At 37.1% G+C, this 21,172-nt stretch overlaps 1 protein-coding gene and 1 long non-coding RNA gene across 5 annotated transcripts in view; one reads left to right on the top strand and one right to left on the bottom strand.

Annotated features, from left to right (window-relative positions):
• LOC110632500 (cytochrome P450 97B2, chloroplastic) overlaps window positions 1-20,108 on the top strand; it is a 27,709-nt gene extending 7,601 nt beyond the window's left edge. For 3 of the 4 annotated variants that reach the window (XM_021780755.2, XM_021780754.2, XM_021780753.2), the window contains 8 exons: window positions 233-280; window positions 15,982-16,041; window positions 16,514-16,600; window positions 16,739-16,827; window positions 17,303-17,394; window positions 19,235-19,296; window positions 19,525-19,674; window positions 19,766-20,108. In XM_021780755.2, coding sequence (XP_021636447.1) covers window positions 233-280; window positions 15,982-16,041; window positions 16,514-16,600; window positions 16,739-16,827; window positions 17,303-17,394; window positions 19,235-19,296; window positions 19,525-19,674; window positions 19,766-19,990 — 813 coding nt within the window. In that variant the 3' untranslated portion in view covers window positions 19,991-20,108. Of the gene's footprint in view, window positions 1-232; window positions 281-15,981; window positions 16,042-16,513; window positions 16,601-16,738; window positions 16,828-17,302; window positions 17,395-19,028; window positions 19,297-19,524; window positions 19,675-19,765 lie in introns of those variants that run through there. The other variant, XR_002490672.2, reaches the window with a different exon arrangement.
• On the bottom strand, window positions 19,525-21,172 carry LOC131178677 (uncharacterized). The gene is made up of 2 exons (XR_009147621.1): window positions 20,189-21,172; window positions 19,525-20,011 (listed from the first exon to the last, which is right to left on the bottom strand). It is a non-coding gene; the product is annotated as an uncharacterized LOC131178677 (long non-coding RNA).

The raw sequence follows: 21,172 nt of genomic DNA, 5'->3' as shown, positions 1-21,172 counted from the left end.
AGAATTGAATAGAATGTAAGAGGGGAGGAAGAGGAAAATTTAAGTGAAGAAAAAGAAGTTGAATGAACTTTTCCAAACTGGTATCATTTATGCAAGTGTTTTATATGTTGTAATGATGAATGTTATCAATTTGTCCTAAAATTGAGTCACTTCTTGTGGGTGCAAAACTATCCATATGTTTAGCTGGTTAGAGTCTATTTCTATATCTGAGTTTGGTTAAATTTTTTGACAGGAAACAGATGTTGAGAAGTTGCAGCAAAGGGACTACTCAAATCTTAAGGTGGGTATTTTTTTTTTTCTGAAAATAATGCACTTAATATGTGAGAAAATAGAACAGAAGAAGAATATTGAGAATGATTGAAGAGCTTGATTATTCCCTCAAGCCAATGGTGTCAATTTAGAATTTGTATTGGACAACTAAATAAAAAATACAATCCTAATTAAATACGTAATTATAGCCACGATTCTAGCACCTAAATATATTCACATAATCACTACAGATTCACATATCCTAGCTATTTATGGTACATATCTTAACACTCCCCCTCAAGCTGGAGCGTACAAATCATATGCTCTAAGCTTGTTACAAATATATTCAATCCGAGAGCCTCCGAGAGATTTTGTCAGGATATCTGCTAATTGGTCATTTGAGCTAACAAAGCTAGTGGCATTACACCCAGATTCAATCTTTTATCTGATGAAATGACAATCCACCTCTATATGTTTTGTTCTCTCATGAAACACTGGATTAGAGGCAATGTGAAGTGCAGCTTGATTGTCACAGATTAGCTGCATTTGTTTAAGTTCCCCATACTTCAACTCTTGGAGAAGTTGTTTCAACCATATAAGTTCACAAGTTGCCAAAGCCATAGCTCGATATTCTGCTTCTGCACTTGACCTAGCAGCCACATCTTGCTTCTTACTTTTCCAAGAAATCAAATTACCTCCAATCATAATGCAATATCCTGAAGTAGATCGTCTGTCTGAAGGAGAACCTGCCCAATCTGCATCCGAGTAACTAATAATCTGTGAATGACCCCTGTCTTCATATAATAGGCTTGTCCTGGAGCTCTTTTAATATATCTGAGTATCCGAATAATTGCATCCCAATGACTACTACATGGTACTTGAAGGATCCTCCAATGGCTCCCCCTGTCCAGGTGACACACCAAACCAGACTTCCCCTGAGCAATAAACCCTGGTGGTTGCTCCATATAAACTTTCTTTGCTAGCTTGCCATGTAAAAAAGCCTTTTTGATATCCAGTTGATAAAGTGGCCAGTGATGGATGGCAGCTAAGGAAATAAGAAGGCGAACCGAGGCAATCTTAGCCACGGGAGAGAAGGTATCACTGTAATCGAGGCCAAAGATCTGAGTATAGTCCTTTGCAATAAGGCGAGCTTCAAGTCTATCAATTTGGCCATCAGGCCCCACCTTGCCTGTATAAACCCATCGATAGCCAACAGTAGATTTACCTTCGATAGTAGCACCAAATCCCAAGTGCCATTGTTATGGAGAGCGGTCATCTCTTCAATCATTGCATTACACCATCCTGGATGTTCCAAAGCTTCTTTAACAGTCTTAGGTATAGATATATTAGACAAAGTGGTGACAAAAGCATAGTAGGAAGGAGACAAACGATGATAACTCACAAAATTATAAATAGGATGAGGATTCGAGATGAATGAATACCTTTTCGGATGGCAATGGGAGTAGCAGCATCGTTTGTTGAAGGCGAGACCGGAATAGGTGAAGATGAAGGAGGGCGAGAGTCACCAGGAGTCGGTGTTGTACCTATATCAAGCAAAGCAGCATCAATGGTGTTAGTGGGAGGATGAGGACAACGTGAGTAGACCTGTGGAGGTGGTGGACTGATTGGTGGTGGAGGAAGAGTAGGAATTGGTAAGGCGGTGAAAATAAAAACCTTGGATGCGGTGTTGGAGGAAAAATAGGGAGATGTTTCAAAGAAGGTTACATCAGCCGACACAAAGTATTTATTTGTAAGTGGATTGTAGCATTTGAAACCTTTTTGAAGTCTAGAATATCCCAAAAAGACGCATTTTATTGATTTGGGCTGAAGTTTGTCTTTGCCAGGAGTGTGATCATGAACAAAACAAATACAACCAAATACACGCAGGGACAACTGATGGGCATCTTGGTCGAGAAACAAAATGGAATGAGGACTCTGATTCTGCAAAACAGAAGAAGGCATTCGGTTAATTATGTAACAAGCGGTAAGAATAGCATCTCCCTAAAAACGAAGAGGAATATTATGGTGAATGAGAAAAGTGCAGGCAGTCTCAACTAGATGACGATTCTTTTGTTCGGCAACCCCATTTTGTTGAGGGGTATAAGCACATGAAGTTTGGTGAGTAATATCCTGAGAAGATAAGAAATGAGTAAAGGGAGTAGACAAATGTTCTTTTGCATTGTCACTACGAAGTATTTTAATAGAAACACCAAATTGATTACGTATTTCAGTAGAGAATTTTTGAAATATAAAGAATAATTCAGAACGAGTCTTCATTAAAAATAACCAAGTGCAACGAGAATAATCATCAACAAAAGTAACAAAATAATGAAATCTCAAAGTTGTACTGACACGGCTTGGACCCCAAATGTCTGAATGGACAATTTCAAACATGGACTTAGCCCTATTATTGACTCGCTTGGGAAAGAAAACACGACTTTGTTTCCCAAGTTAACAGGACTCACATTCAAAAGAAGATAAGCTAGAAAGACTAAGAACTAATTTTTGCAATTTGGCAAGACTCGGATGACCCAGACGATTGTAAAGAAGATTAGCGGAAGTGGTAGAGGCAAGAGCAACTGGAGAATTTGAAGTAGAAAGATGGTACAACCCTTGTGACTCACATCCTACTTCAATCATCTTCCTTGTACTCCGGTCCTGCACAACAACAGAGTCAGCTGTAAAGGTGACAGAACAATTGAGATTTTTAATCAATTTACTAATGGAGATTAAATTATATGGGCATTCTAGAGTGAACAAAACTGTGGTTAAAGGAAGAGATTGAAAGATTTTTACTTCTCCTATGCCCTTAACTAAAGTTTGTGAACCATTAGCCAAAGTAACTTTAGACAAAACCGGAGGAGAAACTAGAGATGCGAAAAGACTTTTGTTACCAGATATATGATCAGAAGCACCAGAGTCTAGGATCTATGGACCAGTGAGCGAAAACTGTGTTAAACAAGCAAAGGAATTACTAGAATGAGCACTGCTAGAAGATTGCTGTTTGGCTGTTTGATATTGCAAATACTCCTTGTAATCAGCTCTAGTTAATAGGATAGAATCTGACACCTGTTCCTTTCCATCAGGTAATGGAAGAATATTATTTTCACCGGATTGAGCCATTTGAGCAGTTGATTGGCCCACATTATTTGACTGAATGGGGCGTGGTGGTCGACCATGAAAGGCCCAACAAGTGTCTCGAGTGTGATTACTCTGATCACAATAAGTGCAATGGAGCTTTTTACCCTTGTCTCTCTGATAAGTACCCTGCCTCGGTTGGTTTCTACTTTGTGCAGCTAAAACGGAAGATTCAATTTCGGAGAAATTATTCTTATTGAGTGAGATGCGTAGAAGCCTGGCGGACACATCCTCTAGAGTAGGAATAATCGGACTAGTTAATATCTGGTCTCTAATAGAATCAAGGTCAGGTCTTAGCCCAATCAATGCCAAAACCATGAAGAACCTGTCCCGCTGTTGCTAAGAAATATTATCAGTACATAGCATGATAGAATTAAATTCATCTTTCAGTGATTCTAACTGTCCCAAATAACTAAACATATCTTATTGATTTTGCTGTAGATGAACCATATTTGATACTACCTTATTGTAGAAAACAGAGAATTTAGAAAATTTTCTTTTATATTTCTTTATACTAAAATGATTTACAAGCATTCTAATATATATACAAAGGCTATGACTAACTAGGAAACTAATAATAGCCAATAAATACAATGATTCCTAATTATATTCTAATTTACAGCTAATTTACACTGATTAAGGGATTTACACTAATTGAGGGATTCTAACACTCCTCCTCAAGTTGGTTCGTATATGTTGCATATGCGCAACTTGCAAACTAGGGTATGAAACCCCTTACAACTTAATCCCTTAGTGAACACATCAGCTAACTGGTCTTTCGACCCTACTTAAGAGATACCTAAGAAATCATTGACAACTTTTTCTTGTATGAAGTGTTTGTCAATCTCTATATGCTTGGTCCGATCATGCTGAATTGGATTGTGAACTATATTGATGGCAGCTTTGTTATCACAGAACAGAGACAAACCATTAGTTTCCAGCAATTTTAATTCCTCCATCAACTTTCGTAACCACAATAGTTTACAAATACCTTGAGCCATTGCTCTAAACTCAGCCTCTGCACTGGATTTAGCTGTCACATTTTGCTTCTTGCTTCTCCAAGTGACTAGATTACCACCAACAAAAGTACAGTAACCAGATGTCGATCTCCTATCATCAAGAGATCCACCCCAATCTGCATCTGTAAAGGCCTTAATCTGAAGATGGCCATGCTTTGAGAAAAGAAGTCCTTTCTCAGGAGCAGATTTTAAGTATCGCAAGATGCGAAAAATAGCCTCCAAATGAGGTTTACAAGGATCATGCATATACTGACTCACTAGACCCACTGCATATGCTATATCTGGTCTGGTATGTGAAAGGTAAATTAGTCTGCCAACCAACCTCTGATATCTCCCAATATCCACAGATTCTCCAACTCCAGCTTGCAATTTGTGATTTGCCTTAACGGAGATTCTGCTGGTTTACAACCTAGCATTCTTGTTTCCTTCAACAGATCTAGTATGTACTTCCTTTGAGAAATGTAGAAAGAGATGATTCTCCTTAATTTCAATTAATCTGTACATGGGTATATATATACAATTGATTCCTATAATTGTGTTCTACTAATTAGGAAGAAAGCCTAAATAAAAAATCCTAAATAGGAATACAGAATACAGAATATATAGAGAAATAATATAGTGATTGACTTTCCATAACACTCCCCCTCAAGTTGGAGCATAGATGTTAATCATGCCCAACTTGTTACAAATGTAATCAATCCTAGCTCCATTCAGAACTTTTGTGAAAAAATCTACTAGCTGCTCTCCAATTTTTATGTGTCTTGTTGAGATGATCTGTTGTTGAATCTTTTCACGAACAAAGTGACAATCAATTTCAATATGTTTGGTCCACTCATGAAACACCAGATTAGAAGCAATATGGAGAGCAGCTTGATTACTACACCACAATTTCGTAGGCAGGGAGGTCTTAAAACCTGTCTCATTTAGTAATTGAAGTATCCACATTTCCTCACATACTGATTGTGCCATGGCTCTGTATTCCGATTCAGCACTAGATCGAGAAACTACACTCTGCTTCTTACTTCTCTAAGACACCAAATTTCCTCCAACAAAAATGCAATATCCAGTAGTTGACCTCTTGTCAACCTTAGATCCAGCTCAGTCGGCATCTGAAAAACATTCAACATTCAAATGCCTATGTACCATTTACTGTAAATACCCATTTGCAACCAATAGCTTTCTTACCAGTGGGCAAAGGCAATAGTTTCCATGTACCATTAGCATCTAAAGCCTCCATTTCCTCTTTCATAGCAGCACACCAGCCAGGATGAGACAGTGCTTCACCAACAGTATTAGGGATAGGAACAGAGTCTAAAGAAGTAACAAAACACCGAGAACGAGAAGACGATTATAAGAAATAAAAGAAGAGATAGGGTAAGTGCATGAACGCTTACCTTTACGAAGAGCAATGGGTAAGTCTAGGTCAGAATTATGATCAGTATGAGGTACAGGATCTCCCAACGAAGTAGCTGGTGGAGGATCTGAGTCAGGAATCTTCAATATCCTGGAATAAACATGAACAACGGGACGTCGAGTAGGTCTAGAGACAGAAGGAACAGGCTGTGGGAGAGCACTAGACATTAGTTGGACAATATATATTAAGAAATCATCCTCCTCCCCTTGACTCTCATACACAGATGATTGAGGAAAGAATGGAGTGGACTCAAAAAATGTGACATATGCAGAAACAAGATAACGATTAAGAGTAGGAGAGAAATAGCGGTACCCTTTTTGGAGCCGAGAGTACCCAAGGAAGACACATTTGAGAGACTTCAGATCCAATTTAGTAACCTGTGGACGAACATCACGCACAAAACAGGTACAACAAAAAATACGAGGTTCAACAGGGAACAAAGATTTTGTAGGAAACAAAACAGTTTAAGGAATATCCTCATTAAGGACAGAAGACGGCATACGATTGATAAAAAAACATGCCGTAAAAACTGCATCCGCCCAAAAGTGTTTAGGAACTTTCATATGAAAAAGAAGAGCACGAGTTACCTCAAGAAGATGCCGATTTTTTCTTTCGGTCGCGCCATTTTGGGATGGAGTATCAACACAGGAAGACTGATGAAGAATACCATTTTGTGTTATATAAGACTAAAATTTTGCTGAAAAATATTCTTTGGCATTGTCACTTTTTAATATGCGCACAGAAATATTAAATTGAGTTTTGATTTCATTACAAAAGGCACAAAAGATAGAAAACAACTCAGAACGATTCTTCATTAGATATAACCATGTAACACGAGAGTAATCATCAACAAAAGTAACAAAATAACGAAATCTAGTTTTAAAAGTAACAGAACAAGGACCCCAAATATCAGAATGAACTAACTCAAAAGGGGATGAAGCCCGTTTATTGACTCAGATACAGAAGGCAAATGATGATGTTTTGCAAACTGATACGACTCACATTCTAGTATTGATAAAGACTGAAACTGAAGATACAGCTTCTTCATAGTAGACAAAGAAGGACGAGCCAATCTACAATGAGCTTCAAGAGGTGTTAAGGTACTGGAGCAAATAAGCGACCGCGGTACATGATTTTCCAAAATATAGAGACCACCTGACTCACGTCATCTACCAATAATCTGCTTCGTCGTAAGATCCTGAAACAAACATTGGTAAGGAAAAAAGAAAACAGAACAATTTAAGGTACGAGTAATTTTACTAACAGAAAGTAGATTAAAAGAGAATTTTGGTAGATACAAAACAGATGACAAAGAAATTGATGAAGTCGGGTTCGCAGTTCCAGAACCCATGACACAAGAAGTAGAACCATCAGCTAAAGTAACAGTAGAATAAGTGAGATTAGACTGAAAAGTAGGTAGAAGATAAGAATTACCTGTCATGTGATCTGTCGCACCAGAATCAATAACCCATTTGGATGAGGAAGATACAAGGCATGTAGTGGATTTACTTGACTCAGCGATCGCAGTGACAGGAGAACTAGTAGGCTTTAGAGATGCCTGATACTAGGAAAACTGTGCAAAATTCTCTGCAGATACCAAAACAGTTTTCTTAGAGGAAGATACTGTAGAATCCTCTGCTGTCATATTTGCCATATGTGATCGCTGATTTTTCCTCTGAAGTTGCGGACAATTATATTTTGTATGGCTAGGCTTATGGCAATAATAACAAATGACTCCTCTTGAGTCCTGATTAGAACTAGCCTCCCCATTACACTGATTATCTCTGTTGCCTCTAATTTCTCATTTACTTCCTCTTTTATTACCCTGTTGTCTATTTGGATTACGGCTAATAAGAGCACTACTGGCAGGCTGTGAAGATTGAGTACTCTTTGTACAAAGGACCCGTGTGAACGTTTCATGCAAAGCGAAAATCTCAGAACTGGAGAGAATCTAAGATTTAGCAGTCTCATACTCTGAAGGAAGGTTTGCAAGAAAACTCATGACAGCCAGTTGCTCCCGTTGGGCTTGCTGAACTTTCACATCAGGACTAAAAGGCAATAATACATTAAGTTCCTCATATACCCGTTTAAAATCCATAAAATAAGCCGTGAGAGACTTATCCTCTTTCTTAGTACAGTAGAATGCCTTACAAATATCATAAATACGGGAGATATTCCCTTTACCAGAATACAAAAAATCTAAGTAATCCATCAATTCCTTAACAAATTCACAGTGATTAATTAAACTAATTACCTCACTGTGAATCGAGTTCCGAAGCTGCAAAAACAACCGAACATCCTCCCTTAGCCAAGTTTGCCGTGTATCATCAGTAGGTGGGTCTTTAGTAAGGTGATCATCCTTATCAATGCTATGCAAATAGACCCTAACAGTCTTACTCCACTTCAGGTAATTCGAACCATTAAGTTTGTGTTCCGTGATCTTAGTTATCACCGGAATCACATCAGAAATAACATTCTTATTGTCTGCCATTTGTTGAGACAAAGAAAACTAACCGAAAAGCTAATTTAAAGTGCTTACAATCGCAAAATAACCCAAAATCATAAATCAAACAAATATTGAAATAGGATCTGAGAGCCAAACCTCAGAAGTCCTTTAATGGTGTACTGGATTAGGCAACAGCACACAGTGGTGGAATGAGGGGGTTGAGGTGACGCTTGTGATGCTGATTGGAGTCGAAACGGCCGGCGGACGTGCCTCCACATGTCGACGAGTGAAGAAACGGTGAGAACCTGAGTTGGGCACGTGAGCCTTACGCGCTTGGATTCCGGCAACCAGATCAGAGGGGACGGCTGGTCGGTGGTCAAGGTCTCTCCTGAGCTGGGTGGTGAGAACAAATAGTCACCCTAGATAGATGACCTAGGGTAACAGTGGGTTTCAGTCAAGAAACAGACGGGAAAGAAATTCCAGATTTAGATTCCTTAATGAACTTGCTTTGATACCATGTAGAAAGAGATGATTCTCTTTAATTTCAATTAATCTGTACATAGGTATATATATATACAATTGATTCTTATAATTGTGTTTTACTAATTGGGAAGGAATCCTAAATAATTGTGTTCTACTAATTAGGAAGAAATTCTAAATAGGAATACAGAATGCAGAATATATAGAGAAATAATATAGTGATTGACTTTCCATAACAAGAATAAAGATTCCTTTATCTGATTTGGTAATCTCTATTCCAAGAAAGTACTTTAGCCTTCTCAAATCTTTGATTTCAAACTCCTATGCTAGTTGTTCCTTTAGGTGAATCATTTCTTCCCTATCATCACCAGTTACCACAATATCATCCACATAGACAATAAGCAGAGTGATTTTAACCCTATAGTGTTTTATAAACAAGGTGTGATCAGCATTGCTTTGGCAGTATCCAAAAGAAGCTATAGCCTTACTAAACCTGTCAAACCATGCCTTAGGTGACTGTTTTAAACCATACAGTGCTTTCTTCAATCTGTAAACTTTTCTTTTAGTCTTCCCATTCTCAAACCCTGGAGGGATTTTCATATATACTTCTTCTTCCAAATCACCATGTAGAAAGTCATTTTTTACATCAAACTATTGCAAATCCCACTCAAGATTTATTGCACACGATAATAAAATTTTCATGGTATTCATGTTAGCAACAGGATCAAACATTTTCTGGTAATCTATCCTATACGTTTGTGTGAAGCCTTTTGTTACCAGCCTAGCCTTATACCTTTCAATTGAACCATCTGCTCTATGTTTCATAGTGAACACCTACTTGCATTTAACTGGTTTTTTCCCCATTGGAAGAGTAACAAGTTCTCATGTCTCATTCTTTGTTAGAGCTTTCATCTCCTCCACTATGGCTGTTTTCCATTTTGGATCAAGACATGCTTTCTTTCAATCCTGTGGGATAGAAACAGAGGAAACAGACAATAGAAAGGCTCTATAGGATGGAAACAAAGAATTATAGGCAATTAAGTTAGAGATGAGATGCTTAGTACAGGTTCTAACACATTTTCTGAGAGCAATAGGAATATCAAGATCATTATTAGAAGAAGGAAGAATAGACTGAGAATTAAAATTAGACTCTTCAGGAACCAAAGGAGACTCATCACATACCTCAAGATGTTCAGGAATTGAATCCAGAGATTCCGGTTGATCAGCAGTCTCCTGCTCGATGACTATATCTGTCTCATTGCGCTGAGTATAGATTCTCAAATATGGTCCATTCAGTCTCCCTCGAGATTTAGGTGACTCCCCCTGAGTATCATTATTAGGTATGGGCTTTAGACCCAGATTTTCCATTTGAAGTTGAAAGTTGGGAGAGCACAAAGAAGAAGGGAAAGACGCATTTTCTTCCTTCCTATGCTCCCCCTAAAAAGGTGGATGAAAATAAGATTCAGATTCCCTAAAGATAACATTCATGCTCACAAAATATTTCCGTGTAGGAGGGTGGTTACACCTATACCACTTCTGAGTACTAGAATAACCAACAAAAACACACTTGAAGGCTCGAGGTTCTAACTTCCCCCTATTAGGCTGATGAACAAAGTAAACACAACCAAAGTCCTTTAGAGGAACAGTGTATGAATTTTCACCTTGCAAAACCTTTAAAGGACTCTTAAACTCCAAAGTCCGAAGTCGCATCTTGTTAATAAGATATGCGGTAGAAAGAATTGCATCTCCCTAGTAAGATTTGGGAATATTAATTGTAAACATAAGAGATCTAGCAACCTCAAGTAAATATCTATTTTTTCTCTCAGACACTCCATTTTGAGCACTAGTGTTAACACAATTAGTCTGATGCAAAATTCCGTGTGACTTCAAATATTCTTGAAAAACTTCATTCATATACTTTGTGCCATTATTAGTTCTCAGTATTTTAACATGAGCATCAAACTGGGTGCTAATCATTTTTGCTAAACTGCTGAGAACATAAAAATATTTTAGTTTTCCCTTTCATCAAATATACCCAAGTTAACCTGCTGCAACAATCAATAAAGGTCACAAACCATCTATAACTTGATAAAGACACAGTTTGAGTAAGCCCCTACACACCAGAATGGATAATCATAAAATGAACTGAAGCTTTATTATTTGTTGCAGGATAAGATTGTCTAGTATGTTTGGCAAACTCACAAGCATCACCTACTAATAATTCAGTTTTGCATTGCTTAAACCAAAGAGGATAAAGTTTCTCTAAAATAGTAAATGAAGGATGTCAAAGTCTCCTATGCCACTGAAAAATTTCTTCCTCAGCACCCATAGACTGTCCCAACATGGCCTGATCAACACAATCATTCAATAGATATAGCTCATCTTGCAGTCTATCATTGTCAATCGTTCTCCTTGTTATCAACTCCTGAAACACACAGTGAGTGGGAAAAAATTCAATTTTGCAAGTTGAGAACTTTTGTGATAGAACTGACAGACAAAAGGTTAATAGGAAAGCTAGGCACATGTAAGACAGAACTAAGACTTATAGTAGGAGTGCATTTAACAGAACCTGTTCTAGAAACATTAGATAAGGATCCATCCGCAATGCGGACTTTTTCCTTGCCTGAACATGAAGAATAGGATATGAATTTATTCAAAAAGCCTGTCATATGTTTGTTTGCTCCAGAATCTATAACTCAAAATGAATTATTATCATTGGCAAGAAAAGCATTACCTGAGTTGACGAAGTTAAAAGAGGCAACTATAGTGGATTGTGATTCAAGCTGTGATAGGAATCGTCTCAGAGTCTGTGCCTCTTCATTGGAAAATATCCCAGTGATCGCAGTATTTTCAGAAACACTCACAGCCTCAGATATATTTACTTGTGATCTAGCAGAGCCCTTCCTTTTTCCTCCACACCCTTTAGTTGGGCGGCCGTGCAGCTTCCAACATTGTTCTTTGGTGTGCCGAGATTTCTCACAGTAGTCACAATGCAAGTGATCCTTATCTGATGGACCATATGACTGTTCTCGTAAGGAGTTAGCAGTCAGCCCAGCCTTATCAACAGCTGTAGAATTGATCATGACACTCTTTCTGCTCTCCTCCTGCTGAACATAAGAGTATGTCTGCCTTAAGGTAGACAAAGGATCTTTACCAAGCACTTGGACCCGAATTTGATCATACTCCACATTTAGCCTAGCAAAAAAATCATATATGCGCTCATTCTCAACCAATTTCTGGAACTTAACTGCATCAGCCGGACATGAAGCCTGAAAGTCCTGATAGAAATCCAACTCTTGCCATAGACCACTCAGTAATGCATAATACTGAGCAACAGTCAACTCACCTTGTTTCATTCCATGAACCTTGTTCCTAAGCTCATAAACTTGTGCATCATTCCCAACATGAGAATAATTCTGAGAAACAGCACTCTAAATGGTAGCGGTACTGTCTAACAGTAAATACCCACGAGCTATATGAGATTGCATAGAATTGATGAGTCATGACATAATAAGAGAGTTCTCCGACTCCCATTGGTTGTAAGTAGAATTAGTACTTTCTGGCTTTTTTCTATCTCCAGTGATATACCACTGCATTTCTCTAGCTTGAATGAACAGAAGACAAGATCTAGACCATGCCAAATAATTAGTTTCATCCAACTTTACAGGACTAATTTGTAAAGAGGGATTATCACCAACAAATATAGCCTTTGTTTCAGAGGCTTTTTTCTTTTCATCAGTCATTTTTCAATTAAAAAAAATAGGTACTGAGATAGAAAGCAAGATACTGGGCAAAGGAAGGTACCCAAAAAAATAAATGTGCAAACCAAGTGTGGAAACACGTTGGTCAGAGGCACGCCGGACAGGAAAGGTTGTCGGCAAGAGGCGCGGTCAGAGAAATCACAAAGAAAAAAGGGTGCACGCGTTGGCGAGTGAAGAATGATGCGAGACTTCTAGAGGCACGTGAGCTCATGCACTTCATCGGACGGCGGCGGGACTCCGGGCGTAGGTCGATCGGCTGGTGTCCTTCCTCCTCAAATGGGTGGTGATAGTCACCTCCCTTCCTAAAACGACGTAGAAGCTTGACCAAAAAAAAAAATTATCCAGAAATACACTGTTCACGCCAATAAATTTTGGCATTGCTCTGATACCATGTAGAAAATAGAGAATTTGAAAAATTTTCTTTTATATTTCTTTATACTAAAATAATTTACAAGCATTCTAATTTATATACAAAGGCTAGGACTAACTAGGAAACTAATAATAGCTAATAAATATAATGATTCCTAATTATATTCTAATTTACAGCTAATTTACACTGATTAAGGGATTTACACTAATTGAGGGATTCTAACACTTATAAATACGTTGCACATCATTTGTATATAAGGTTTTCGCCTTAGTTCAAACTTTGCAACAGGTTTTACAAGGCTGAAAAATATTAAGTAATTTTGGGTCTAGAGAATGCCATAAGAGACTACATAATTGAGCATCAATCTTAGTCCAATTAGCTCTATTTGTTAAAGCTATATCTATGGCATTTAACCAAGTGGTCATCATACCCTTGCCCCATAAACCATGATTCTACTGATGCAGCCCAAGACATATAATTTTGACTTCCTACTAGTTTAACAGTAGTAATAGCTGGTGAATTACCAATGGAAGAAAATATGGGTTTGAGAATCTTAGAACCTGTGTTGGATATGGATGTGAGAATCTCAGAACCTGTGTTGGAGGCTGTATTGGAAGATTCCTCAATCTCAGACATGTTGGCAAGAGAAGCATACTGAAATGTTGCTCAGAAATACGTCAGAAAAGCCTACTGTATGAAGAGGTAGTGACAAAAAAGTGAGAAACAAGTGATGTGACTAGTGTGGTTGAGATCGCCTGATGCCGGCGAGTTGACGGGAAGAAGCGCCGGTGAGAGACGGTTGTTGGAGAGGGCTCACGCGCCGGCGCGTGTGACGGCGGGCTGATGGAGCGTGAAGGCGTGTGTATCGGAGTCTTTCGCCGGCGATCAGTGGAGAGGCCGATCCTGGGCTGGGTAATCCACTAGGCTATGCTGTGACAGCCACGAATTCCCAGAAAATGACCGGAAAAAGAGGGAAAGTTCTTCCCTATGAGGACTTTGTTTCAGATTTCAAATCAGACGCACCGAAGGCTCTGATACCATGTGAGAAAATATAACAGAAGAAGAATATTGAGAATGATTAAAGAGCTTGATTATTTTCTCAAGTCAATGGTGTCAATTTATAATATGTATTGGACAACTAAATAGGAAATACAATCCTAATTAAATACATAATAATTATAGCCACGATTCTAGCACCTAAATATATTCACTCAATCACTATAGATATACATATCCTAGCTATTTATGGTACATATCTTAACATAATAGAACTAGGTGGTGATGAAGCGTGAGGGCTGCATGTGTTTGAGTTATTCAAAAGGCATGCCAAGGCCAATTCCGAAGTTTGATTTGGCACATGTCAAATGATGAGAAGTTCAGTTGGCAGCTTGAGTTGGCTTTAGTAGTTAAATCAAGTCTTATTGTTATGGTTTAACTTAAGTTGCCATGATTTTAGTGTTTTCATTCCCATTTCTAACCTCCATAAATGCAATCAAATAAACTCAACCAAGCTTAGTTTCAACATTGAAGTTGGTTTCACGGGATATTTTCTATTTCACTTTTCATGTGCTCTTACATATATATATATATATATATATATATATATATATATATATTTATATTTCACTTTTCATGTGCTCTTTTATATATACTCTTGCACTAGCCTTATTAAATTCCATTTGTGCCTCCATTCTTGATTGCTTATATTGTTCATAAGCATCATTCCATTTTAGTCTCTTTACAAATTTCACCTCTTTATTCTATCCATAAGCTTCCCTTGAGGGTGACCCATCGTCTTTCAACTCACCTGGGACTTAAGTTGCTACTTTTTCTTTGCCACTATCTATGGCTGAATGTTATTTGCATCCATTGCACAGTCCCATATTCCTCATTAGTTCATTCCTGAACCCCGCCTATTTCTCTCTTTGTGGATTTCATAACTTTCTCTGTGTCTCCCATTCATTAACTACTTGCCCGTCTATTAATATTCAAATCCAGAACCATGAACCTATGTTGGACAATAAGTTCCTTCTATAGTATAACTATACTTGCACAAGTCTCAATTAGCTATTCTTGTGAGGGAAAACTCTATTTTATTGCTATTTTGTCAACTTTTTTATGTAGTCAAATATGATTCCTTCTTTGTTAAGAGGGTGTTTGCTAAGGCTCCATAGGTGGAGGAAAACTCCAAAATAGCTTTTTCTTCCTTGTTCCTACTCCATAAAATCCTTTTTTCGTTGCATCCCATGTGCCCATTAAGATCTTATCCAATAAAGATATTTTCATTATGAGGTGTTCTAGGTTTCTGCTTATTACCTTGTCCAACCCAGTATAAGGTGCATTAGCATCAACAACATTAATCACTTCTCCTCCAAGAACAATATTAATTAAGAAAACCAGATTTCCATTCATAAACCACTTCATCTTTTAAACTCTGTTTCGATAATAATGATTTCTCTGTTTCCATTCTTTTCCTTCCGCATATTCCAAGATTTGTAGTGCGTATTGCCATTCTTGCATTGCTATTTCATCCATTTTATCTCCTAAATATACCAATACTTTCTTATCAACCAAAGAAAATATTTGGGTTGTAAATCTTAATGCAAACTAAAGTAAAAAATCCAAACTTTTCATTTCAAATCTCTATATTGAAATGCTTCCTAAATGTTTAGATTACTTTAAGTTTATAAATATGATTATAATTCTTTTCTTATGAATGAATTATAGAGAATTTCCCTACAATTGTGCTTCTTTGTGATTTTATGACACAAATTCAACACTGATACTCGTGAGGCAAATTGAATGCTGAATGTGATACCTAAGGAATGAGGCTTAGAGTCTTTTATTTTTCCTCTACTTTTTTGCTGCGGACAGATTGAAATTCCTGCAGCTACCCAACTTCCATATTTTTTTTAATTCAAATTCAACCATAAATTTGAATTGCAATTTTTTAGCACATAAAACCCGAGTAGACCATCTAAGCTCCCGTTTCTATCTTTCATATAAGCCTAATAATGGCCACTAAATTTGACTTTGCCCCACTGATTACAATGTTAATCTTTACAAGTTTTTGAACTCTGGCACTGTAACTTTACCACTTGCAGGATGCAAGTCTCTTGCGATTTCTTGTTGATATGAGAGGAGCTGATGCTGATGATGGTCAGGTAAAATATCCTCTAATACTTGATGTCAGTGCTTAGACCAATAAGTTATTGTTTTCTTTTCTTGCCATGCTATGGAGGGTCGACTTGTATATGTTGTGTATAATGGCGTTCCTATTTAGTTAGTATAGAACATAATTATAGGGATTTATATTCCTAATTAGTTAGCACAATTAGAGGAATAAATGTGTATAATTAGGTATCCAATTATTCTTGAGATATAGGAAAAAAAATTCTCTTCAATGTACATGCCACAAACTTGACTTGATCAGATACAGCTCAAGTGCTTGTTCTACCACATCATTACATGTGATCAAAAGCCTCTGTAGATGGTATGCTTTTGGAGTGTTATTGCTTTGTTTGCATGTGCAACATTTGGCATGTATTGGGAATCCTTGGTTCAATTACTACTGGTTTGCCTGGTCTTTTATTCCCTTTTTTTTTTTTATTTATCTTTTACATTTTACTTTACCAGCTAAGAGATGACCTGATGACGATGCTTATCGCTGGCCATGAAACAACAGCTGCTGTTCTTACTTGGTCTATTTTCCTTCTTGCACAGGTATATTGATTCTTCATAACCAAATTCAGTAGTCTTGTCATTATCATCGTAAATAATGTGGAATTCTTAATCTAATAATTTCTGTTGCTCAATAAGTTTTATCTGCTATCTGATGCATATTAATTTCAAAAATTGTAGAATCCCTCCAAAATGAAAAAAGCTCAAGCAGAGATTGATACAGTGCTGGGTCAGGGGAGGCCAACTTTTGATTTGCTTAAGAAATTAGAGTATGTCTTCCAATCATTTACTTCTATGATCTCGCTTCAATTGCTGATGGCTGTATTCTGAAAATACCTAGGTGTATTTTCCTTTTCAATGTTACATAAATAAACATATATGTGGAGACACAATCCTGCACATATCGGAGAGAACCAATAAAAAATAGAAGGCTTCGGGGATACAGAGTTTTCTTTGTCCAAGGTTCTACATTTCATTATTGGGGATGACATAACTCTCTGAAGCCATGTCATCATTTGCCATACCTAGCACTATTCTTGCTGAATTAGAGATATAATTGAGCTTCTCTGGATAATTGGGAGCCTAGTTTAAGGAGGAATGCCCAAGCTTGTTTAATACCTTGGCTGAAACTGCATAACATGATAAATGTCCCAATGGAGGTCAAAGTGCACAATTATTTGTTTAAATTAGGGTTGCTTGCACTGCTATTAGTAGCTGAAATATGATTATGTATAATTCTTTCAGGTACATAAGACTTATTGTTGTAGAGGCTCTTCGTTTGTATCCTCAGCCTCCATTGTTAATTAGGCGTGCCCTCAAATCAGATGTTTTACCAGGTATTTCTCATTGGTATCACTTTAAAAAATAATGGTAATACCAATTTCTGAATTATATGTAGGGTTGTGTAATCGGTGGGTTCAGTTCCATATTGAACTGCACAAACTGAAAAACCAAAATTTTATAAAATAGAAATCTAACTGAACCGAAATGATAGAAGAACCAAATCAGTTTGGTTCGATTCACTGTTTTTGAACAGACCCATTACCCAGCAAGCATAATGATGTCTTTCCACTTCTCTCTTTCAATCCCACAAGCAGTAGAATAGAACATTTCAATCCCACAAAAACAAGAAGCAGAAGAATATCCATTTCAATAAATATTTCAACAAATTAATTAACTAACATAATATGTCAACTAAATTCTAAAAAAAAAAAAGCCCAAATTGCTAACATCCCAAATCAAGCAACACTAGTGTATTATAATCCAAATCAAACACATAAACTGGAAGCACTCTACCAAAATCCTCCTCAAGGATTCTTGCCATCCTCCTAAACTCCTTAACAGAATCAGAGGATTTGAGAACAGAGGCGAGAACTGCAAGTGAAGGAGTGAAGTGAAAAGAATTATGACTCTGAAGAAACGAAGACAAGAGCTGAAGAGCACAAGAAACAAAGAGAAGAAGGCGTGAAGAAAGGCGAGGCAAATTGACTATTGAGGTTGTTGAGGATGAAGATGAGGTGGATCTGATCTCTAAACTGAAGGCAATGGGAAGTTGGGACTTGGGAACAATCGGGATTTTGATTTGGGAAGGCTAAAATGTAACAGAGATGATCAGGTCTAAAGGAACATGGGCTTTGGAGGATATGGGCTCAACACTAAAATGTAAGTCATTAGGTCTAAGCGATATAAAATATAATAGTAGGCCTGAGTCCTTTTAATCGGTTGGTTTGGTTTTTAGTTGGTTTTTGACTAAAATAATTGAACCACAGACTAAAATTTATAAAAAAAATATAAACCGAACCGAACCATATAAATCAAAAAACAAACTAAATCAGTTTGGTTCAGTTTTTGGTTTTAACTGTTGAGTGCTCATCCCTAGTTGTATGCTTAATTTTGAAGAATTGGTTTTAATTTGTACAAGTATGGACTTGATTCTTGGTAAATAAACTATTCTATTGATGTTCTCTTAATGTCTGTTGAGCCTGTGATACAGTTGCAGAGAAATTGCAGCTGTGAAGGAAAATCTTGAACAACCAATATTGTATAGTTTAGGAAAATTACTAAAACTCTCTCAAAATAAAGCACTTTTAGTTGGTAAGTTTTTAATCAAGGCACAAAGCTTACCCAATATTTGCTAGGATGCTATGTAATAAAGAATTTAATAGAACGGGTAATGTAATATAATAGAATGTAATGGCCATTTTGTTAGCATGTTTTGTTGTAAACATAACTCCCATATTTAGTTTATTTGGTAACGTTGGTGGTGATGGCTGGTAGTCGATGCGAAGACGAGAAAATTAGGATTTACACGAAATGAAGAACCCTTTTATATGAAAACTTGCTTGAACTCTGAAGATGGGTGAATTACGTTAAGTACAAATTTATGGACTCGTAAGATAGTCATGTAAAGTCAACTAACACTTAATTTGGAATGGAAATTTCAAAGTGCCATTTATTTCTTCCAATTCAGAAGTGCATATCCTTGCTGCACGTGGGAATGACAGAGCTTCCTATGGTTGGGGAAATCAGAGAGTATCTATTATGGACATGGTTTTGGAATTGCTTTTGGCTTTATCAATGCCTTAAGTGATGTTTAATAATATGGTCTTCTTTGCTTGTGAAACATATGGATGTATCTATCAAAATTGCTTTAAGCAAAGTACTTGGATTGCACAGGAGGATACAAGGGGGACAAAGATGGTTATGCAATTCCTAGTGGGACTGATATTTTTATTTCTGTAAGTGCTTCCATTTCTATTTCTTTTTTTCTGATCTTTTGCATAGCTTGTGTGGGGAATAGTAGAAAAAGAAAGAAAAAAAAAAGTGGGAGATGGGCGGGAAGTACCTTGCGCATGAATGTTTAGCCTAGCTTTGTTGAGCATGCGCTTAGATAGAATTTGTTCTTGTCGGTTCTGCAGAACTTCTGCTTCCCTTCTATTTTTTCATTAAAATTCTTGTCCATTCAGCTATATAATCTTCATAGATCCCCATATTTTTGGGACTCGCCTAATGAATTTGAACCAGAAAGGTTTTTAGTGCAAAGAAAGAATGAAGAAATTGAAGGATGGGCTGGTTTTGATCCATCTAGGAGCCCAGGAGCATTATACCCAAATGAGGTCTCCTTCCATTTGCTTTCTGATTTTTAATAATAAATTATGGTGTTTTGCATTTTTTTTTTAACACGAATCTTATGGTTGTCATCATCAGATTATATCAGATTTTGCCTTCCTACCCTTCGGCGGTGGACCAAGGAAATGTGTTGGGGACCAATTTGCCCTTATGGAGTCAACCGTAGCACTGGCTATGTTGTTGCAGAAGTTTGATGTGGAGCTGAAGGCCTCTCCAGAATTAGTGGAATTGGTCACAGGGGCAACAATTCATACCAAGAATGGATTGTGGTGTAAATTGAGGAAGCGATCTAATGTTCATTGACATTCCAATAGTGTCGAGGTTCTGATAGAGCAAGGAACACAGAACAATGAAAATGTAATTGTGTTAATTACTAAGAACTGTAAGTAATACAGAGCAAATTCTCAGATTACAAACTCAAGCAATCCTTCTCACTACACTGGAATGCATAAAACAAGAACAAGATAAGAAACTTCTAAATAAATAGAGAATCAAGCTCACTAGGTCCAAGCAATTTATCTTTCTTGCTCTGCTTATAGATCTTCAGTTTTTTCATCCAATGACGAATCTCCAGGTGGCATCTCCTCTGTAATCCTCTTCAACAGAATTGGCTCCTTCATCCTTATTCTCTCCAGCTCATTTTTTTAGATGCTGCTGCTCCATATATGTTTCTTCGAAAACAAACTCCCGAGGCTTCTTGGCTTGGAAGCTTTCCAGCTAAGCCTTTCTCATCTTGATGTATAACATTGCCTCCTCTTTAAGAATTAGCCTTGTCCTCCAAGATGAAACTAGAATGCGATTTGGTTGCACTGCATGATTTGACACATAATTAAATGGATTTAAATTTAACATAAATAAGTTAAGAGTCATAAATGGGTTGCATGTTAAAAATAAGGGTTTTTAAACGGTTTGACCCGCTTAACTCGAGCAGGCATGTTATCTTAAATCTGAAGATTCAACAAAACTAACAAATTAATTATTTTTTAATTATGACTTGATTGTCATATTTAATAATAGGTCATTAAATGAGTTAAAACATCAGATAAATAGTGCAACGAATATTTGAACACTCTCCTCATGGGTCTCTGGTTGAGAAGATTTGTTCCTCTCTTGTTTACCGGTTCAAAGGAGCAGCAAGTCGAGATTCTGTGACTTTGCCAGCATTCACAGGTATTCCTTGCTTGCTACTGCTCTATCTGATTGTCTATGGTTTACATTGAACTCAAAGACCCATCCTCAAAATTAGAGCACACCAGTGTGAAGCACTTGTCTGTAAGAAACCTTATGTGACTGCTTTCGTGATCCCTTTTAATAGGTAATTTCCACTCATTGTCCATAAACTTTATAGGGATGTTTCATATCAGGCCCTAACTTTATTTGTTATAAAAAAAAATCTTTAAACTTTAGTTATAGCATCATAAAAGTCCCTATTTACTTGTTTTACCTATTATAGCAGGTTAATAGTTTACTAAAAGTTAAAATTAC

Source organism: Hevea brasiliensis, chromosome 3 (assembly GCF_030052815.1).
Source record: "Hevea brasiliensis isolate MT/VB/25A 57/8 chromosome 3, ASM3005281v1, whole genome shotgun sequence".
Classification (NCBI taxonomy): domain Eukaryota; kingdom Viridiplantae; phylum Streptophyta; class Magnoliopsida; order Malpighiales; family Euphorbiaceae; genus Hevea; species Hevea brasiliensis.
This window is presented reverse-complemented; position numbering and strand designations above follow the sequence as displayed.